This window comes from Nothobranchius furzeri, chromosome 2 (assembly GCF_043380555.1).
Source record: "Nothobranchius furzeri strain GRZ-AD chromosome 2, NfurGRZ-RIMD1, whole genome shotgun sequence".
NCBI classification, from domain to species: domain Eukaryota; kingdom Metazoa; phylum Chordata; class Actinopteri; order Cyprinodontiformes; family Nothobranchiidae; genus Nothobranchius; species Nothobranchius furzeri.
Genome location: NC_091742.1, coordinates 75,778,427 through 75,795,606, shown reverse-complemented (window position 1 = coordinate 75,795,606; position 17,180 = coordinate 75,778,427). Strand labels below are relative to the sequence as shown.

At 41.9% G+C, this 17,180-nt stretch overlaps 2 protein-coding genes across 3 annotated transcripts in view; both read left to right on the top strand.

Annotated features, from left to right (window-relative positions):
* The first annotated feature begins 333 nt into the window (after positions 1-333).
* Positions 334-17,180, top strand: part of LOC129160141 (zinc finger protein ZFP2-like) — a 47,133-nt gene continuing 30,286 nt past the window's right edge. Inside the window, exon 1 of the mRNA XM_054737313.2 lies at positions 334-843. Within this exon, the coding sequence (XP_054593288.2) occupies positions 675-843 (169 nt within the window). The 5' untranslated portion in view covers positions 334-674. The remainder of the gene's footprint in view (positions 844-17,180) is intronic.
* The window catches only part of LOC129160142 (uncharacterized), a 20,508-nt gene continuing 15,198 nt past the window's right edge, over positions 11,871-17,180 (top strand). The window contains exons 1-3 of one of the 2 annotated variants that reach the window (XM_070547964.1): positions 11,871-15,905; positions 15,983-16,126; positions 16,222-17,180. The exon at positions 16,222-17,180 is cut by the window's right edge and continues 1,035 nt beyond it. In XM_070547964.1, the coding sequence (XP_070404065.1) occupies positions 15,345-15,905; positions 15,983-16,126; positions 16,222-16,566 (1,050 nt within the window). In that variant the 5' untranslated portion in view covers positions 11,871-15,344 and the 3' untranslated portion in view covers positions 16,567-17,180. The remainder of the gene's footprint in view (positions 15,906-15,982; positions 16,127-16,221) is intronic. The other variant, XM_054737314.2, reaches the window with a different exon arrangement.

Below are 17,180 nucleotides of genomic sequence, written 5' to 3'. Positions count from 1 at the left end.
TATAAACGTATTATTTCAATTGTATTGTTCGCATTGAAAGGCGTTAGATATGAATCAAACCTCAATCTCCTCTGCTGGAGCCTGAGGCGGGGTGCTGCACCCTGGATCTGACCCAGGTTTCAGCTCCCCTGCCCCGCTGGGAGGGTTTGAAAAACCGCCATCACCTGCTGGAGCTGACAGCGGGATGATGCGCCCTGGATCTGACCCAGGTTTAAGCTCTCCCCGCCCGCTGGGAGGGCTGGCGTAATTGAAATATTTCCCTTTTCTGACCACCAGGGGAGCTCGGAGGAGCACAACAGGCACATGGGGGCGTGGTTTGTCGGGGCTTCGTCTGCAGCTAGACCTTACTCCATAAAAGGGAAGCATTGTGTTTGCAAAGTTGCTAGCGCCAGTGAAAGCCCGTTGAAACTAGAAGCTCTGTATCTATCGTTTATTCCGTACCTTTGAATCTGGGACTCCGCTTGGGATATTTGGACCGACCGCTGCGTGAAACGACACTCTGCTAACAGGGGGCGTTCCTGTTTACAAACAAAATTGCCCCTTTTAGCCGTTTCCCGAATAGTTGGGAACGGAAGATAACTCCAGTCTCGTGGACAAGAGGAAGGAACTGAAAAAGAAGAACCGTTAGCAACGTTAGTTTATTGTTGTTTAGCCTTGTGAGGTGAATATTAAACATGTATTCAGGAGAGTCTCTGATGGAGTTTGTCACCAAGCAAGTAGCTATTGCTAGAGAAAAAATCAGGAAGGTTGAAGAAGCCATGGCCCAGTTCGAGGAAGGGCTTGGTGGCCAGCGCAGACTGTCGGATATGAGCTGGAAACCACAGAGCAGCTCGCACAGAGCAGGTAAGAAACACCAGCGGGTACCGAGGGGAAGAGCTTTAGGATTAGCATAAATTACGTGATTATTGTGGCAGAAAAGGACCAGTTTTAGCCATTTATGGTAAATAAAGGTGACGTAAAGGCCCCTGTGTGATGTGAAGTGTAGAACAAATTCTATAAAGAAATAAAGACTGATTCAACCTCCCAGAGTCAAAGTGGATGCTGAAATCACTGTTGGCAAGTGAAGTACTCCAGTTTAGATATTTTGGAGTTAATTTTTTTATGAACCTTTATTAACAAAATAGAATATACAATGTGACAATGAGTTTACAAGCTCACAGTTGACAACGTATAAGAAAAGTGAGAAGTGCACAAAAATGTAAACTAAGTGCCAGGGGGATATAAAAAAGATGGGTGTACAGAAAAATACTGATTACAGTAGCATATATCTAGAGAGAACATCAACACAGAGATAGTAATAAATCAGCATCAGATTATCTTAAAGCGGGTGCATATTTGAGTAGTCTTTACAGCCTTCTGATTTTGTGAGAACCGGATAGAGTCCATATAATGGTTGACCTCCACTAAGAAACAGTTAAAGTTGGGTTTGCTTTTAAGAAATTTATTTTTATGGATATGAAATTTGGCCAAGAGAAATAACAGATTAATAAAAATTTAATAGTTATTAAAATATTCTGGTGAAGGACAAACAAAACCTGCTTTCAATAAATGTTAAAATTGACAGAGAATTTACAGCAGATGATGTCACAGAAACACTGCCAAAACCGTTTGGAATGAGTACACAGCCAAAAAAGATGAGTTGTTGTTTCTGGAAGATCTTCACAAATTGTACAAGATACATCCAGGTCTGATTTAAATTTTTTAAATAACATTTAGAGGGGTAGAATCTATGTAATAGTTTAAAGGAAGTTTATTTAACCTTGTTAGTGATGTTGGGGTTCTTAGGAGCGAACAATTAGTAAGCTTCAACTTACTTTTGGATTCTTCAATAAATTCTGTAAATATGGGAATATTTACTGATTTATTAATTAATTAAGATATTCTTAGATATACGGGGCACCATTCCCCTTTAACCGGGGAAAAATTGAATCCAAAACTCTTATCAGTCTTTCTTGAAGTTCGTAGAATCCTCGGAGCAGAGACTTCTCTTCGACACAACAAAGCTACTGGAGACGAAAATCTGAATTTTATAACGTTTAATTAACAATTTGTCAAATGAATAAACAGTGGCATAAATGAATAATAACCATGTGATATAATAAAGGGATGTATATTCAAAATAATGTTCAAGGTGTTTTGTGTGTATGTATGTGTGTGTGTGTTTCTAAAATGGAGTCTGTATGCAAGATGGCTGACCCCTTTGTCTGGCTAAAGTGTGAGTGGCAACTTGCACTTTAACTTCCAAGGCACTTAGAATCATCAGTAACTTAACCTTAAATTCACTCAAAACATTTCAAAGGATCATGAAACAACACAAAGGATTAATCACGAATAATATCTTTTAGTTTAACCACGTGGCCAAGCAGAAAACATTTAAAGATACCAAACAATGATCAATAAGCAGTTTATTTATTCAAAATGACCCAGCGGACGTGTTTTGGGAACGAAAGAGGAAAACACGAAGCTACTTTTTAAGCAATAGCGCGGTTTTATTGCTTATTCTGGACTATAGAGGAAACGGGAGAAGAAAAGGAGAGAGAGAAATGAGTTTTCTGATCACCAGAACAGTGAAGCGTCCCTCACTGTTTTGATTTGACGGTTCTCCGTGTTTCTCCGCAGTTTGGCGTCGTCCGTCCGTTTGATGGCTTTCCCCGCTGTTTTGGCGTTCTCCGTGAGTTTGACGGAGTTGCTGATTTTTCCAGCCCGGTTCTGTGTTCTTCCCTTCAGCTGCTAGAGCAGCGAGCGGTTGAACAGACCTGATGGCTTGTAGTTTAGTTTTCCCAGCGGTCCCGTGGGCTCAACTTGGGCACTTATAGCTTCCGCGTGCTCAAGGGAGTCGGAGCGTTCGACAAGCGTGTCCTTACCGCCAGGTATCCTGGGCAAAAGAACGAGGTTCCTTTGTCTTTGCTGAAGATTTATGGTCTTAGTTCGCGGGAAAAGCTCCACGGCCTCCCGCACATGCGCAAAACGTGTTTCTGGTATTAGGCGGTGACATCATCCCAATGCTTCCGTGTGCAAAGCATCATGGGAAATGAAGTTTCTTGGCGCTGATGTGATTATTTGCTTTTCAGAGCATTTTAAGCACAGTCATTTTGGAGAAAATCACTGCATAGTAATTTCCTCATGAGGTCAGACCCTCATCAGTGATCAGAAATTGATCGGGTAGAAGCCAAACCTTCCTCCATGTCAAGTCATCCACAAATCTATTCCAGTATGATACGGCACATGGAAGAGATGTCATGTCTTTAAGAAAGAGAGTTCTAATTGCTTTGTTTTTATTATTAGGAAAGTAATTAAAACAAACTTCACTGATTGGGGACAGAACTGGAGAAAAAACAGGAGAGAACTGACTTTAATCTAATCTAGGTCTCTGATTGAATAACATACACACTCCTGGAGAAATGGCTCCAAAAACCTTTGCGTATTCGCCCGGCGTAATCGGAATATTATACTGTTGTAAAAACTCACCATAGGAAAGTAACTGACCTTCTGCATTAAAGAGTTGGTCTACTAAAAGTATGTTATTCTGGAACCATGAGTTGAAAAACAGAGACTTGTGTTTATAAAGAATGTCCTTATTATTCCAGATGAAGTCGCGGTGAGGTGAGAAATTGTGCTTGTACATGAGTGTCCATGAGAGGAAGGCCTGGCGATGGAAGGCTGATAACTTAACAGGGAGCTTTTCGACATTATAGTTGCAAATCAAAACTTTAAACCACCAAGTTGGGATAAAATGTGATGGGGTATTATATGCCAGATAGAAGTAGGAGACTTGAAAAACTGACGAATCCAGTTAATTTAAAAAAAAGTATTATTCAATGAAGAAAAGGGAAGCAAGTTCAAACCACCACTTGAAGCACATTAATTAGGGAGGATTTTTTAAGAAAGTGGGTCTTGTTTTTCCAAACAACGTCAAGTAATAACCGATCAATCTCCTTACACACTTTACTATTAAGATCTAGAGCCAGGGCCGCATAAGTCAGCCGGGAGATACCCTCAGCATTGCTAATCAAAATGCGACCTCTTATAGAGAGGTCTCTTTTGAGCCATTGATTAAGCTTCTTCTGAGTATTTTTAATTAAAGGATTAAAGTTTCTTGAACATCTTTCATGTTGATTTTTTGTGATAATTACCCCTAGGTAAGTAACTTCATTTTGGACTGTTATATTCTCATATTCACATTCAGAACAATTTTTAATTGCCATGAGTTCACATTTTTTTATATTTAAATGGAGGCCGGATACATTGGAAAAGGTATTTATTACATTGATTGCCACAGAAATTTGAGATTGATCTCTTAAAAATAAGGTTGTGTCGTCAGCCAGTTGTGTTAGTATTAAGCTTCTACCAGCTACTGTTATACCTCTAAGAGGAATAGAATGTATGTGATAGGCCAGAATTTGACTCACTAAAAGAAATAAATAGGGGGAGATGGGGCATCCTTGACGGATACCTCTACAAATATTAAATCTGGCAGAAGTACCGCCCTTCAACTTGATGGAGCTATTACCATTTTTATACATAGTTTTAATAGCAGCTTTAAAGAAAGGCCCAAAACCAAATTTGTCAAGAGACTGGAAAATGAAATTATGCGGCCGAAATGAGTTTCCTCCGTAGGGTGGCCAGGCTCAGCCTTAGAGATAGGGTGAGGAGCTCGGACATTCGGGAGGGACTCGGAGTAGAACCGCTGCTCCTCCGGATCGAAAGGAGCCAGTTGAGGTGGTTTGGGCATCTGGTCAGGATGCCTCCTGGACGCCTCCCCGGGGAGGTGTTTCTGGCATGTCCTGCCGGCAGAAGGCCCCCGGGTCGACCCAGGACACGTTGGAGAGGTTACATCTCCAATCTGGTCCGGGAACGCCTTGGGGTTCTGCTGGAGGAGCTGGTGGACAAGGCCGGGGAGAGGACGGCCTGGAGCTCCCTAATTGGGATGCTGCCCCCGCGACCCGGACCCGGATAAGCGGAGGAAGACGAAGACGAAGGTATCAAAGGCTTTGTAAAAGTCTAAAAATAAAATGAAACTATTGTCTTGAACAAGCTCTGGGTAATCTAGGAGGTCTAAAACAAGCCTATTATTATTGGTGATATGTCTGTTCTTCATAAAGCCTGATTGTGTGTCAACAATGATTGATTGTAGAGTTGATTTTAACCTTTTAGCAAGAGCGACAGCAAGGATTTTATAATCATTATTGAGAAGACAGATAGGGCACCAATTATCAATGAGCTTTTTTGGGTTTAGGAATTAATATCGTTAGACCTTGAGTCAAGGTGGGTGGAAGGACACCTCTTCCGATATTTTCATTGAAAACCTCTAATAGAAAAGGGGCTAAATCTTGGGAAAATGTTTTGTAGAATTCTGTTATTAAACCATCAACCCCGGGCGATTTGTTAGTTTTTAGACAATTTATTGCATCTAAAATTTCTTGTATTGTAATCGAATTTTCACAAATTTGTTGTTCAGTTTGAGAAATAGTGTTAGCAGTCAAAGAGCTTAGAAAGGAATCAGTAGATGATATGTTTGGAGGAATATAACTTTTCATAAAAGGAGCTACAGAATTGGATAATCTGTGATCCTCTGTGATTGTATTATTGATTTTTAGCGTGCCAAGTGTATTGTTTGTGGCCTTGCTCTTTTCTAAATTAAAGAAATAATGAGAATTTTTTTCTCCTTCCTCGAGTCATCTCTTCCTCGATCTGACAAAGGCACCTATACTCTTCTGGGTATAGATATTATCTAGGTAAGTTGTAGTTCAGCTAACTCTTGCTGTTCTTCACTAGTCAATAGAGAGGGGCGAATCTGAGAGAGTTTTGAAATACCCAGTATAATATTTGCTTCCTCGGCATTAGATGATTTTGCTCTGGCACTGCCAAATTTCCTCAGAAACTCACCACATTCAAACTTGAAAAGTTCCCAGTTAGATCCAAAACTATTTTCATCTTTAACTTTTGACCAGAATGTATGAATTAACTCAGAAATCTTTACCTTAACCTCTTCATATTGTAGTAATTGACAGTTCAATTTCCAATAAGTGCGTATGGAGTTAGAGTTTTTATAATCTGAGAGATTGATGGTTATCTGAATGGCTTTGTGATCGGTGGGAGGAGTAGGGGATATCTTAATATCGACACAGTCTTTATTTATAGTTTTAAAATTTTAAAATCAGATTTTTTTATTTATTCTAAAAACCCTGGTAAGGGATGTTTTTCTGTATTTGGAGCATCAGAAAAAGTTTTATGGTGGTGGTGGTGATGTTTTAAAGTCACTGAGAAACTGCATGCATGCAGTTTGTTGTTTTGCTGCTAATACAGTAGCAGGTGCAGCTGCATATTTTTGCAATAAAAATGTTATGTTGTAATGGAATTCATGCATTAGTTTTTGTTTGCTTTGAACCCAGAGCAGACGTCACACGCCAGACGACATCAACACTGCATACTTTAGTATTTGTTCATTTATCGTGAGTAATATCGATATCGCAATATTAAGCACTGTTATCGAATATCGCAGGTTTTCCTAATATCGTGCAGACCTAGTTATACAGATAACTGATGATGAATGAAATGATGGAATGTGAGCTAGATGTTTTAGCTAAACCTTTCTTAAGTATCTGAGAGAGCTTGTGAAGTCTGGGTTGTAAAATCAATTTGGCTGTATGGTTTTATGAGCTAGAGATTTGTTTATAAAACCATCCGACACAATTTGTGCTGGGTCTACACACCCTTGCGTGAAGATCCCCAATCGATCCAGGGGGTCAGGAGGTCGATAGCTGTTGATAGCGTGGATCTCTGGTGGTGGAGCTAGTAGCCAGCTCAGAGTATGACCCGTCTAGTCTGGGTTATCTTCAGGTGACAGCTGGAGAGTCTGTTTTGTGTGTAAGACTGTTTGGTGGCTCTTAAAAGAGCCATTGTGTCTAAAATCACTTGCAAGCGTTTCAGAGAGGCTTTGACCTTGAGGTCAAACGATAAGATGGTCTCAAAATGCTTGTTCACCCGATTGGCCTTATCGAGTGCATGGCGAAGACTAACTAGATCAGGAAGTAATTCCTGTTTTTATCAATCTTGTTGATAAATTAGGTAAATCAGAATTTGACACGTTTAAAAGGCATTACCAAAGTACCTCAGTCACTCCATCCCTCAGGAGATGAGCTATGTTCGCTGTACACTTTTATAGGGCCAGGACCTCTGAAGGCATGTGTACACAAAGGCTCTTCAATGATTGGATAAGGGATGAGGAGTAATCCAATAGGTGATGGCTTTAAGGTCTACGCTGTACTCATAGAATCTGGGGTTACAATACGTAACCGTTATGCAAGTGTTAACATGTCCTTAAAAATAATTTATATTAGTAATAAAATAGTTTTTGATACCTTTAGTTTCAGTGATGACTAGTAAAAATAATATTTAGACTAGGATGAATAATGCTGTTATGTAAAATAGAAATTTGGCTATAATTGTCAATGGAGTAGGCACAGACGGGTCATGTTTTGGCTTACAGGTTGGTGCCGCATCACGTTGCTAGTGTTGCTTTATTAATTTGCTGGTAATTGCACATTTTGTGACACAACTTTACTCTGTTTCCTTTTACTTTAACAAAATGTCGCAAAAGCTTCGATATTTTTTCCCCCGGCATTTTCTTAGTGTGCCAACTTGGAGAAGTTTTAACAAAATGTGAGACTTCATATTGGGTGACGAACTGCAGCTCCTTAACAGGGACTTTTGATTGGAAAATTTACTAAATTTAGCAGAGAACAATATATTTTTAAATACCTTTTCAATAAGTGGTGTGGTGATCATCGACATATACATATATGGACTATGGATTTCCATAGACTCCAATAACAACTTTTTGAGGAGAAATGGGAGGTGGCCTCCACCGCCATTTTGACCGTGTCACAGGTTCCGTCAAGCCCAAACAATTCCACAAAAGGGAAGAGAGGTGGAGCTGAGGGTGGTGCTGTAAGGCTGGGATCAACTGACGACACCCGGTCGAACTAGCTACAAGCTAACCTGAAGCTAACCCAAAGCTAACGCGGAGGTGGGAGCTAAGCTAACGGAGGTAGCAACCTAGCTACAACCGAAGTTAACTGTGCACAACACCAGAGCTTCTGAGTCAGAGATACGCCGGGCTGACCGCTGGGTAAAATCAGGTCGAACACTGAGGTCTCCCGAGAGCTCCACAAGCCGATAGTCGGAACCCAGCTCCACCAACATTTCAACCCATTTTCTTATGTGCAGCATTATGTTAAATGCACTGGGTTTTACCCTATTACATTTAAATTTCATGGTTAAACAGTACATGTTAAAATGTAAGCTCAGCTCGGCAGTGACCTAAAATACATAAATATAATTTTACTTACCGAAAAAAATGAAGTGGAGACTTCTTGGAGGCTCTATTAGTGCAATTAATACCACAGCAAGTCATTTTGTCCATCAATTGCAGAAATAATATCCAAAAAAAGAACGCACAAATGGCACAACTAATGGTCTACGTTGAGAGACTGAAAATGACGGAACAGTTTTCAGGCGAGGCCAAGGCTCAGACTGAGGCCTTTCTCCGGAGCTAGCTCTGCGGTCACGTGGGTCTGATGCTCAGTAATTATACAGAATTTTAGGCATTTACTACACTTAAACAGAAGAGTGAGAAAAAAACTCACCCCCCTCAGAGTTGTCATGAGTGTAAACTAGATAATTTAAACCAAAAACATGTTTTGGTACCAGGCTGTAAACATGTTTATTTCTGCTGTGAAATTGGTATTTTTAACATGGGAGTCAATGAGGATTTGCTCGCTTCTGACACCAGCCCCCAGCGGATGAGGGTGGAACGCGTTTGCCTCGATTTTTGGCCCGCATTGTGGGGGCTTGGTGGTGATTAACTTACTGGCTGTTCCTCTCCTCCTGCTTGCTCCCAGCTCCAGAGCCTCAGAGCAGCGACAGCTGGAGCAGCTTGTGGACCGTACCAATTTGAGGAATAATGGAGGGGTCATTCTCTTTGAATGATTAAAAAGACGTTATTTTGCCATTTTAATTTATATCACTTATGCTCTGCTTTCATTAGACAATACTATATCACTGGTAAATACGTTTATATCCTCAATTTTTTGGTGGGAGACAACTTTATGCATAAGTGGAAGTGCTATTGAACTCCATTGTTGTTCATGTGAACTGTGAAGTCCCTTCTTGGGCTCATAATTAAGTTCTTTTTTTCCCCCCTCTTGTCCTGTCTGGCTGTGAAGGAAACAGAATTGATGTGTGAATGCTGGAGACAAGCCTTACACATTTACTCTCAGGTGGAGCTAGGGTTGTCACGGTATGAAAATTTAACCTCACGGTTATTGTGACCAAAATTATCACGGTTTTCGGTATTATCGCGGTATTTTTTAAACGGTGTTGCATATGTTCAGAAAGCATTGATAGTCCTGTTCTACACAAACTGAAATAGTTTTGAAAAGGTTTAATATTGTTTATTAAACCTAAAATAACACAAAGCCTTAGCAAAAGTGCAACTTTTCACAAGTAAAGGAACAAATAGCTTCTTTTTCTGGAACATGTTACAGTAGTCAGTGCGGGTTTAAATAATACAAATCCAAACATTCAAAACATAAACAATATGTAAACAAATCAAAGAAACACCACTTGTTTTCTCATATACTTGTTTTCTTCATTATCAAAATGAAAATCTAAAACTCCAGTCCACACTTGACTTGAGCACTGTACAAGTCAACCTTAAAAAATATGTATTTAAAATAAATAAATAGCCACTTTAAACAAATGACTAAAATAACTACTACACTATGTAATCAAATCCAAATGTTCAAGTATAAATGGCATTGAATAAGTAAACAAATCAATGACAAGGAACTAATTGTATATTTCTCTTCATCATAAACAAATAAGATGCTTCATCCAGCAACAGGGTGTCCGTGACACGGTTTAAATGCTGGCAGAGGACGCTGCGGCTGCAGTATATAGCAACTCGTTGTATTCTCCCTCAACCAAAAGTCCTCACGTCATGCATTTAAGCTAAAATGCTAATGTTAACTTACCTTGCACTGGCTGTGGAGACGTGGGTGATGGTCACGCAGATGTGCCATTAGATTCGAAGTGTTGCTGCCTTTTGCAGACACTTGTTTCCTGCACGTTCTGCAAACGGGATAGCCGTCTTCTATTAACTGTCCCTCAGCGTTTTTCAGAAATCCAAAATATGCCCATACTTTCGATTTAGTCTTCTTTGAGGGCTGATGGATGTCCTGGGCGCTGCCGTCTCCTCCTTCGGCCATTATTTCAGCTTCAAAGTTTTGGTGCCGTTGCAAACTAAAAAGTGCGTGTGCGCGCCGCGGGAACTTCAGCTGAAGCGACGGTGGCTGGTAAGGCTCACCGCGCCGAAACCGCGGCCACGATAAACCCACCGAGATAATTTAGTTTTTTAAAAACTGGACGGTTATTTTTATTGTCAACTTTTTTACCGGGGTTTACCGCTATACCGGTTACCGTGACAACCCTAGGTGGAGCGTTAAAGATTCTGCTGTAATGTCACGCCTGATACAAAAACTTTATTGTCAGTGTTTTTAGATGCTTTTTAATTCCGACCGGACATGGAGACAGAGGTGCAAAAGAAAGGAAGAGAGAAAAGGTAGAGGGATGGGTTGACAAAAACAGTCTATGATGGACAAAAATCTGCTTCTAGACCTGCAGAAAGAGGAAGACAAAAAAAAGGGACACACAACATACAACAAATCTGCAGCGCTATGTACATATGGACAGTAAGTGTTATATACAAATTATTGCACAGTATTATTACAGTTCTGCAGCGCCATGTACATATGGACAGTAATATTATGTATATACAATTATTGCACATAGAATTTGGTATAAATAGATAGTGGTGGTCAATGGAGGAAGTGGGACGTTTGTGTGTGTGTGTGTGGGGGAGGGGGCTGTGTTATCGGTGCATGTGTGAGTTCAAGGTGGTTATTGCTTTGAGGAAGAAACAGTTGTTGAGTCTCTGGGTTTTTGTATTAATGCACCTGTAGCGCTTCCCTGAGAAAAGCAGTCTGAACATGTTGAAGCCAGGGTGGGAGCTGTCCTTGATGATGTTTGCTGCCCTACTGAGACAGCGGGAGGAATAAATGTCCATCATGGAGGGGAGAGGACAGCCGATGATCTTCTGTGCTGTCTTTACCACACTCTGAAGCCTCACTCTATCTGCCTTGGTGCAGCTGCCGTACCATACCGCGATGCAGTAGGTTAGCAGGCTCTCATTGGACAAGTGGTAAAAGGTCAGCAGCAGGTCAGAGTTCAGTTTGTACTTCCTGAGGACTCTCAGGAAGTGCAGCCGCTGTTGGGCCTTCTTGATGACCGCTGAGATGTTTTCCACCCAGGAGATGTCAGCAGAGATTAGGACACCAAGGAACCTGAAGGTGTGGACCCTCTCCACACACTCCCCGTTGATGTAGAGGGGGGCCAAGTCGGTGCTGTGTCTCCTGAAGTCGACAATAAGCTCTTTTGTTTTCTTGGTGTTCAGGGACAGGTTGTTTTCTGAACACCATGCTGCCAACTTCAGGACTTCCTCTCTGTACTCTGCCTCGTCTCCCTTGGAAATGAGTCCGACTACCGTGGTGTCATCAGCAAACTTGATGATGAGAGTGTTATTGTGGGTCGGACTGCAGTCGTGGGTGTACAGAGAATACAGGAGGGGTTCTGAAACTCCTGAGCCCTTTTCAGACAGACATTCTAGAACATTTGCGGACAATTCAATCCGGTTTTTAACCGGAACTGTGTTTTCAGACACACCACTTTTGTACCGGAACTTGTCCTTTCGGCTGCGTTCACACAGCAGGGAAAAGTTCCAGATGTCTGACGGCGGCGGGGGGGGGGGGGGGGGGGGGGGGGGGGGGGATCGGACTTATGTTAAGAAGAAGATTTTAGAAAATATCATTTCTATAGCGCCTCTCACGATAAAAATCACGAGGCGCTTAAGCATTATTCTGCGCACACGAAGATGCATAAGAGACCTGGATGATGAAGCTCAGTGGTTAAAGGAATCACTGAAGCGGTGTGAAGCGCTCCGTCGCACGTCTAGGCGGTACCGTAGGAGGCGAGCTGCCGTGGTTCGCCGCATGCTACAGCAGCGAGCTACCTAGGTGCGCACAGCGTCCCCCGGTCCCCTCCCCCTCCCCCTTGTCCGGAACTTTACCTCACCAGTCTGAAGCAGCCACCCTGTCCGTAACATTTCCGGACCTGTTACTAGGGGCTTCGTCCGGATAAATTCCGGAACACGTTATCCGGATGTTTGTATTCAGACACAAAGGTCTTACGGACAGAGTCCGGAACATTTCCGTTTTTCATGGCCTGTCTGAAGGGGGCTCAGGTGTAGACCTTCAAGCAGATGAAGTCGCCCCTCAAATCCCAGTAGCCGTTTATCAATAGAATCTAATAATTCTAATACGTCCTTCCGGGGAGATGAGGCCTCAGGCGAGTCCTGAGGACGGCTCCTCTTGATCCCAGGTGTTTCAGCCAGGAGCAGGTTGAGCAGCTCGTTGCTGAGAACGTGTCTCTGCGGGAGGCCGTTTCTTCCCTGGAAGAGGGAATGATGCGGATCACCCAGGACAACAAAACTCTGAAGGAGACGGTTTTGGACCTTCAGGGCCCGTAGCATGAGGGATAATCTGGTGTTCGCAGGCCTGCCGGAGCAGGCGGGAGAGGCGGAGAACTGCGTGCAAAGAATAAAAAACTTTCTCCAGACCCAAATGAAGATACCCGAAGAAACGGTAAAAAACATCACCTTTCACCGGGTACATCGTCTTGGAGCTAAAAGAGGGGACAGCAGAAGACCTCATCCCATCGTGGCTAAATTTGAACATTTTAAGCAGAAGAATCTTGTTAAAAGTCACGGAAGAGAGCTCAAAGGGAAAGATTTCAGCGTTAATGATCAGTTCCCTAAGGAAATTCTGGATCGGCGCTGAGTCCTCTTTCCGCTGCGCAAAAAGTTTATCCAGGATGGGAAGAGAGCTGTCATCTCGGTGGATAAGCTTTATGTGGACAATAAACTTTACAAGGAGCGAGGAGTGACTGACTAACTGTATTAGCCCAACATCAGGTCAGACATTTATTATTCTTATCAGGATTCACTGGGTTTGATCACGTCAGGATTAAACAGCCGCTAAATCCGTATTCTAGATGATAAGATCACCTGTTCATCACCACTTCACACCCCTACCACCTTTTCTTTTTAGTTCTTTCTTCTTTTTTAACCTGTATCTTTATTTTCCTTTCCTCTTTACCTGCTTCTGCACCTTTACACCTGTATGGCACCACACAACTTTCCAACACTGCGTCAGACTCGACACACACACACACACACACACACACAGATATATTAAATTCACAGCACAATATCATAATTTATGCGTCAAATAATACAACCATAAACACTGTTGGATCTTTATTATTATTAGTATTATTATTATTTATAGGGATGTGTATTGGTAAAAATCTGATGATATGATACGTATCACGATACAGGGGAGACGATACGATATATTGCGATACTTAAAGCCCGACGATATTGCCGATTTTTAAGACTGAATTTATTCTAAGAAAATTCTATTGACAGTCCAACTAATACTTAGCATGCTTATTAACATGAGGTATTTGTAGCAAACTGAGGGATCTGCATTTCAATGGAGGAAACAACTAATGAATAGAGAAATTAATCTCTGCCTTATCCAAAGAGGTCATATCAAAAATAAATAAAAAAATGTATTCCCTCAAACACATTTCAGTGAAATGTCAAGTATTTGTAACATGAAAAAAATATGTAAACAATTTCACATTCAGTATTTTTTATTCTAATATCCAATTTTGCAACATCCAAAACAGCACTTTTTATGTCACCTGAAAATACACTAAACAAAAAATAAAGTGCTTGAAAACGTCTTACAGTGAACTGACGAGATAAAGTGCCATTAAAATAAAGTACAGCACTGCAATTTTGACCAGTGGAAGAATATGTGCAACCTGAACAAAATAAATTTACTCTTCTGGCCACATTAATCAGGGTTTCCGCGGGGCATTAAAAAGCATTAAAAGTCATTAAATAAAGTTTTCAAAAATTAAGGCCTTAAATGGCATTAAAAAACATTAAATTAGATTGTCAGTGGCATTAAATTTTCTCAAGAAATATTCTTAAATAATTTTAATTTTTTGTCTTTATTGGGATTTGCTGTGAAATTGTATGATAAGTACGTTTGAGTAAACCTTTATGTCGATGGAGTAACCACGCTGGCGGAACCATTTCGATTACTTCTGTTCCGACTCGTTTCTTGTCGAATTGTTGTAAAACCGGATGTTCGACAATTAGCTGGCGCGCTGGATCGTGAGGAGTAAACGTTTGGAAAATGAGGAAATGCAAATTCCAGCAAAAGTGGTTGGAAATCGACGAATTCAAGGTATGGCTGCAGCCCGTTAATGGTCAAGATGGAGAAGGATTTTGTACTGTTTGTAAAAAAAAATTTAAACTTGGTACAATGGGTGTGAACGCTGTGAAATCGCACATGCAGTCGGACAACCACAAAGCAGCTGTAAAAGGCAGACCGCAGCTAACTGTGACTAGTTACTTTTCTGTAACTAGCAACGCGACGTCTTCTACAACTACCACGACCACAACAAGCAGCACAACTGCAGCTGCGAACCCTGCCGTCGGAACATCAAGCACGCTTCAAAAATCGTTTGGATCGTCTGCGGCGCTTCAGGCAGAGGTGCTGTGGTGTCTGAACACTGCCGTGCAGCACCACTCCTACGCATCCAATGAAGGTGTTTCGGAGTTGTTCCAGGCAATGTTTTCGGATTCTGAAATAGCTAAATCTTTCACCTGTGGAAAGGACAAGACAAGCTACGTTTTAAAGTTCGGACTCGCCCCACCTATAAAAAAAGAACAGATTTCTGCAGCTAACAACGCTGGACCATTTGTGCTGATGTTTGATGAAAGCTTCAACCAGTCCACAAAAAATAAACAACTAGACGTCCATATTCGATTTTGGGAGGCTGGTGCTGTCCAGTCACGTTATCTTGGATCACAGTTTATGGGACATTCAAAGGCTAAAGATTTGCTGCACAATTTCAAAGTAAGTATGTTTGTACTTTTTGTTTATGAAGTGGTATTCCGATGAATTAAAGAGACAAGATGTGTTCATTTTGTTGAGGCTTTTTGCTTTTAGATAAGCTAATTTTGAAATTACTATAAGCAAATTTCAAACCAAACATGTTGGTGTAATGTTTTCAGGTTTTCTTTTTCATATCAAATAATTAAATTTATTTTTTTGTATTCATAGGATTGTGTGCGTCTGCTAGACATGAAGAACCTCCTTTCCATCAGTATGGATGGGCCAAATGTGAACTTGAAATTTTTAAATGATTTCCAACAGGAGCATGCTGAACTACATGGAGGCCGCCAATTAATTAATGTTGGAAGCTGTGGACTGCACACTCTGCACAATTCATTCAAGACTGGCTTCTCCACATGGAATATTGAGAAACTGTTAAGAGCAATGCACTTTCTTTTTCACAATGTCCCTGCAAGAAGAGAAGATTTTACAAAACTTACAGCCTCATCTCTTTTCCCACTCCCATTCTGTGGACACAGATGGGTGGAAAATCTTCCTGTTGCAGAGAGAGCTATTGAAGTATGGCCAAAGCTTAAAGATTATGTGAAGGCAGTCCATAGAAAAGAACTCCCAAACCCTGGAACCTCTTCTTTTGACACTATTCAAGCAGCAAATGAAGATCCCCTGATTTCAGCCAAACTTCAGTTTTTCATGGCAATCTCCAGAATGTTTAGTCCATTTTTAAAGAAATACCAAACAGATGAGCCAGTCCTGCCATTCCTGTGCAGCGACTTGACAGAGTTGTTGATGGTAATAATCTGCTTCATTTATAGAAATTTCTCAGTTTTAAAGTGGGTAATCTACAAATATCTGTTTTCATTTGACAGAGTCTACTGAGACGTTTCATCCAAAGGGAGCTGCTACAAGACATCACCCCCCTTCAGTTGGCCAAACTGGACACCAATGACCAGAGAAACTGGGTCATGGCGAGCCATGTTGACATAAGCTTGGGTGCTGAGTCTGCCATTAAGGTATTGTTTATTTTTTATATGTATATTTAAAAATAACTTAAAACAGTGCATTAATTCCCATGTATTAATTACTTGATGCTATCCCTCCTTGGTAGGCTCTTCAAAGCAAACCTAACAACAGAGTAGGTGACCTCACTGCCCTCGAATTTAGAAAGGACTGCATAAGATGCCTCTCAAGCATTGTTAAGAAAGTGCAAGAAAAGAGCACTTTGAAATACCCCACTGTCAGGCAGATTGCATGCTTGGACCCCTCCATCATGAGCAGAGACCCAGAATGGTACAAGGGAAAGATGAAGTCTCTAGTTCAGAGATTTCTGCAGGACAAGCAGTTGACAGGAGGGATTTCTGCTGGTAGGAATGTTATAGGGCAGGGATTCCCAAAGTGTGGTGCGCGCACCCCTGGGGGTGCGCGAGCTGCCGCTAGTGGGTGCGCGAGGTGAGAAGTGTAATGGCTGCGGAGCTCAGAGAAGTCTGTCATATGTCACCATTAGCGTAGAAACTCATTTGTGGGTGGGCCAAAGAAAAAGTAAGTGGGCACAATAAATGTAATTGAAAACAAGTATATTTTTGCGCGCGCGTGTCCTCCACATGTGCCCTAGCTTCATAATAACAATGCGCTGAGCTTCAGCACTCTGGCCTGCGCACGCCGATATGTTCCGTCACGCGCGCGTGTCCTCCGCATGTGCCCTAGCTTCATAATAACAATGCGCCGAGCTTCAGCACTCTGGCTTGCGCACGCCGATATGTTCCGTTGTGCGCGCGTGTCCTCCACGTGTGCCATAGCTTCATAATAACAATACGCCGAGCTTCAGCACTCTGGCCTGCGCACGCCGATATGTTCCGTCGCGCGCGCGCGTGTCCTCCGCATGTGCCCTAGCTTCATAATAACAATGTGCCGAGCTTCAGCACTCTGGCCTGCGCACGCCGATATGTTCCGTCGCGCGCGCGCGTGTCCTCCGCATGTGCCATAGCTTCATAATAACAATGTGCCGAGCTTCAGCACTCTGGCCTGCGCACGCCGATATGTTCCGTCGCGCGCGCGCGTGTCCTCCGC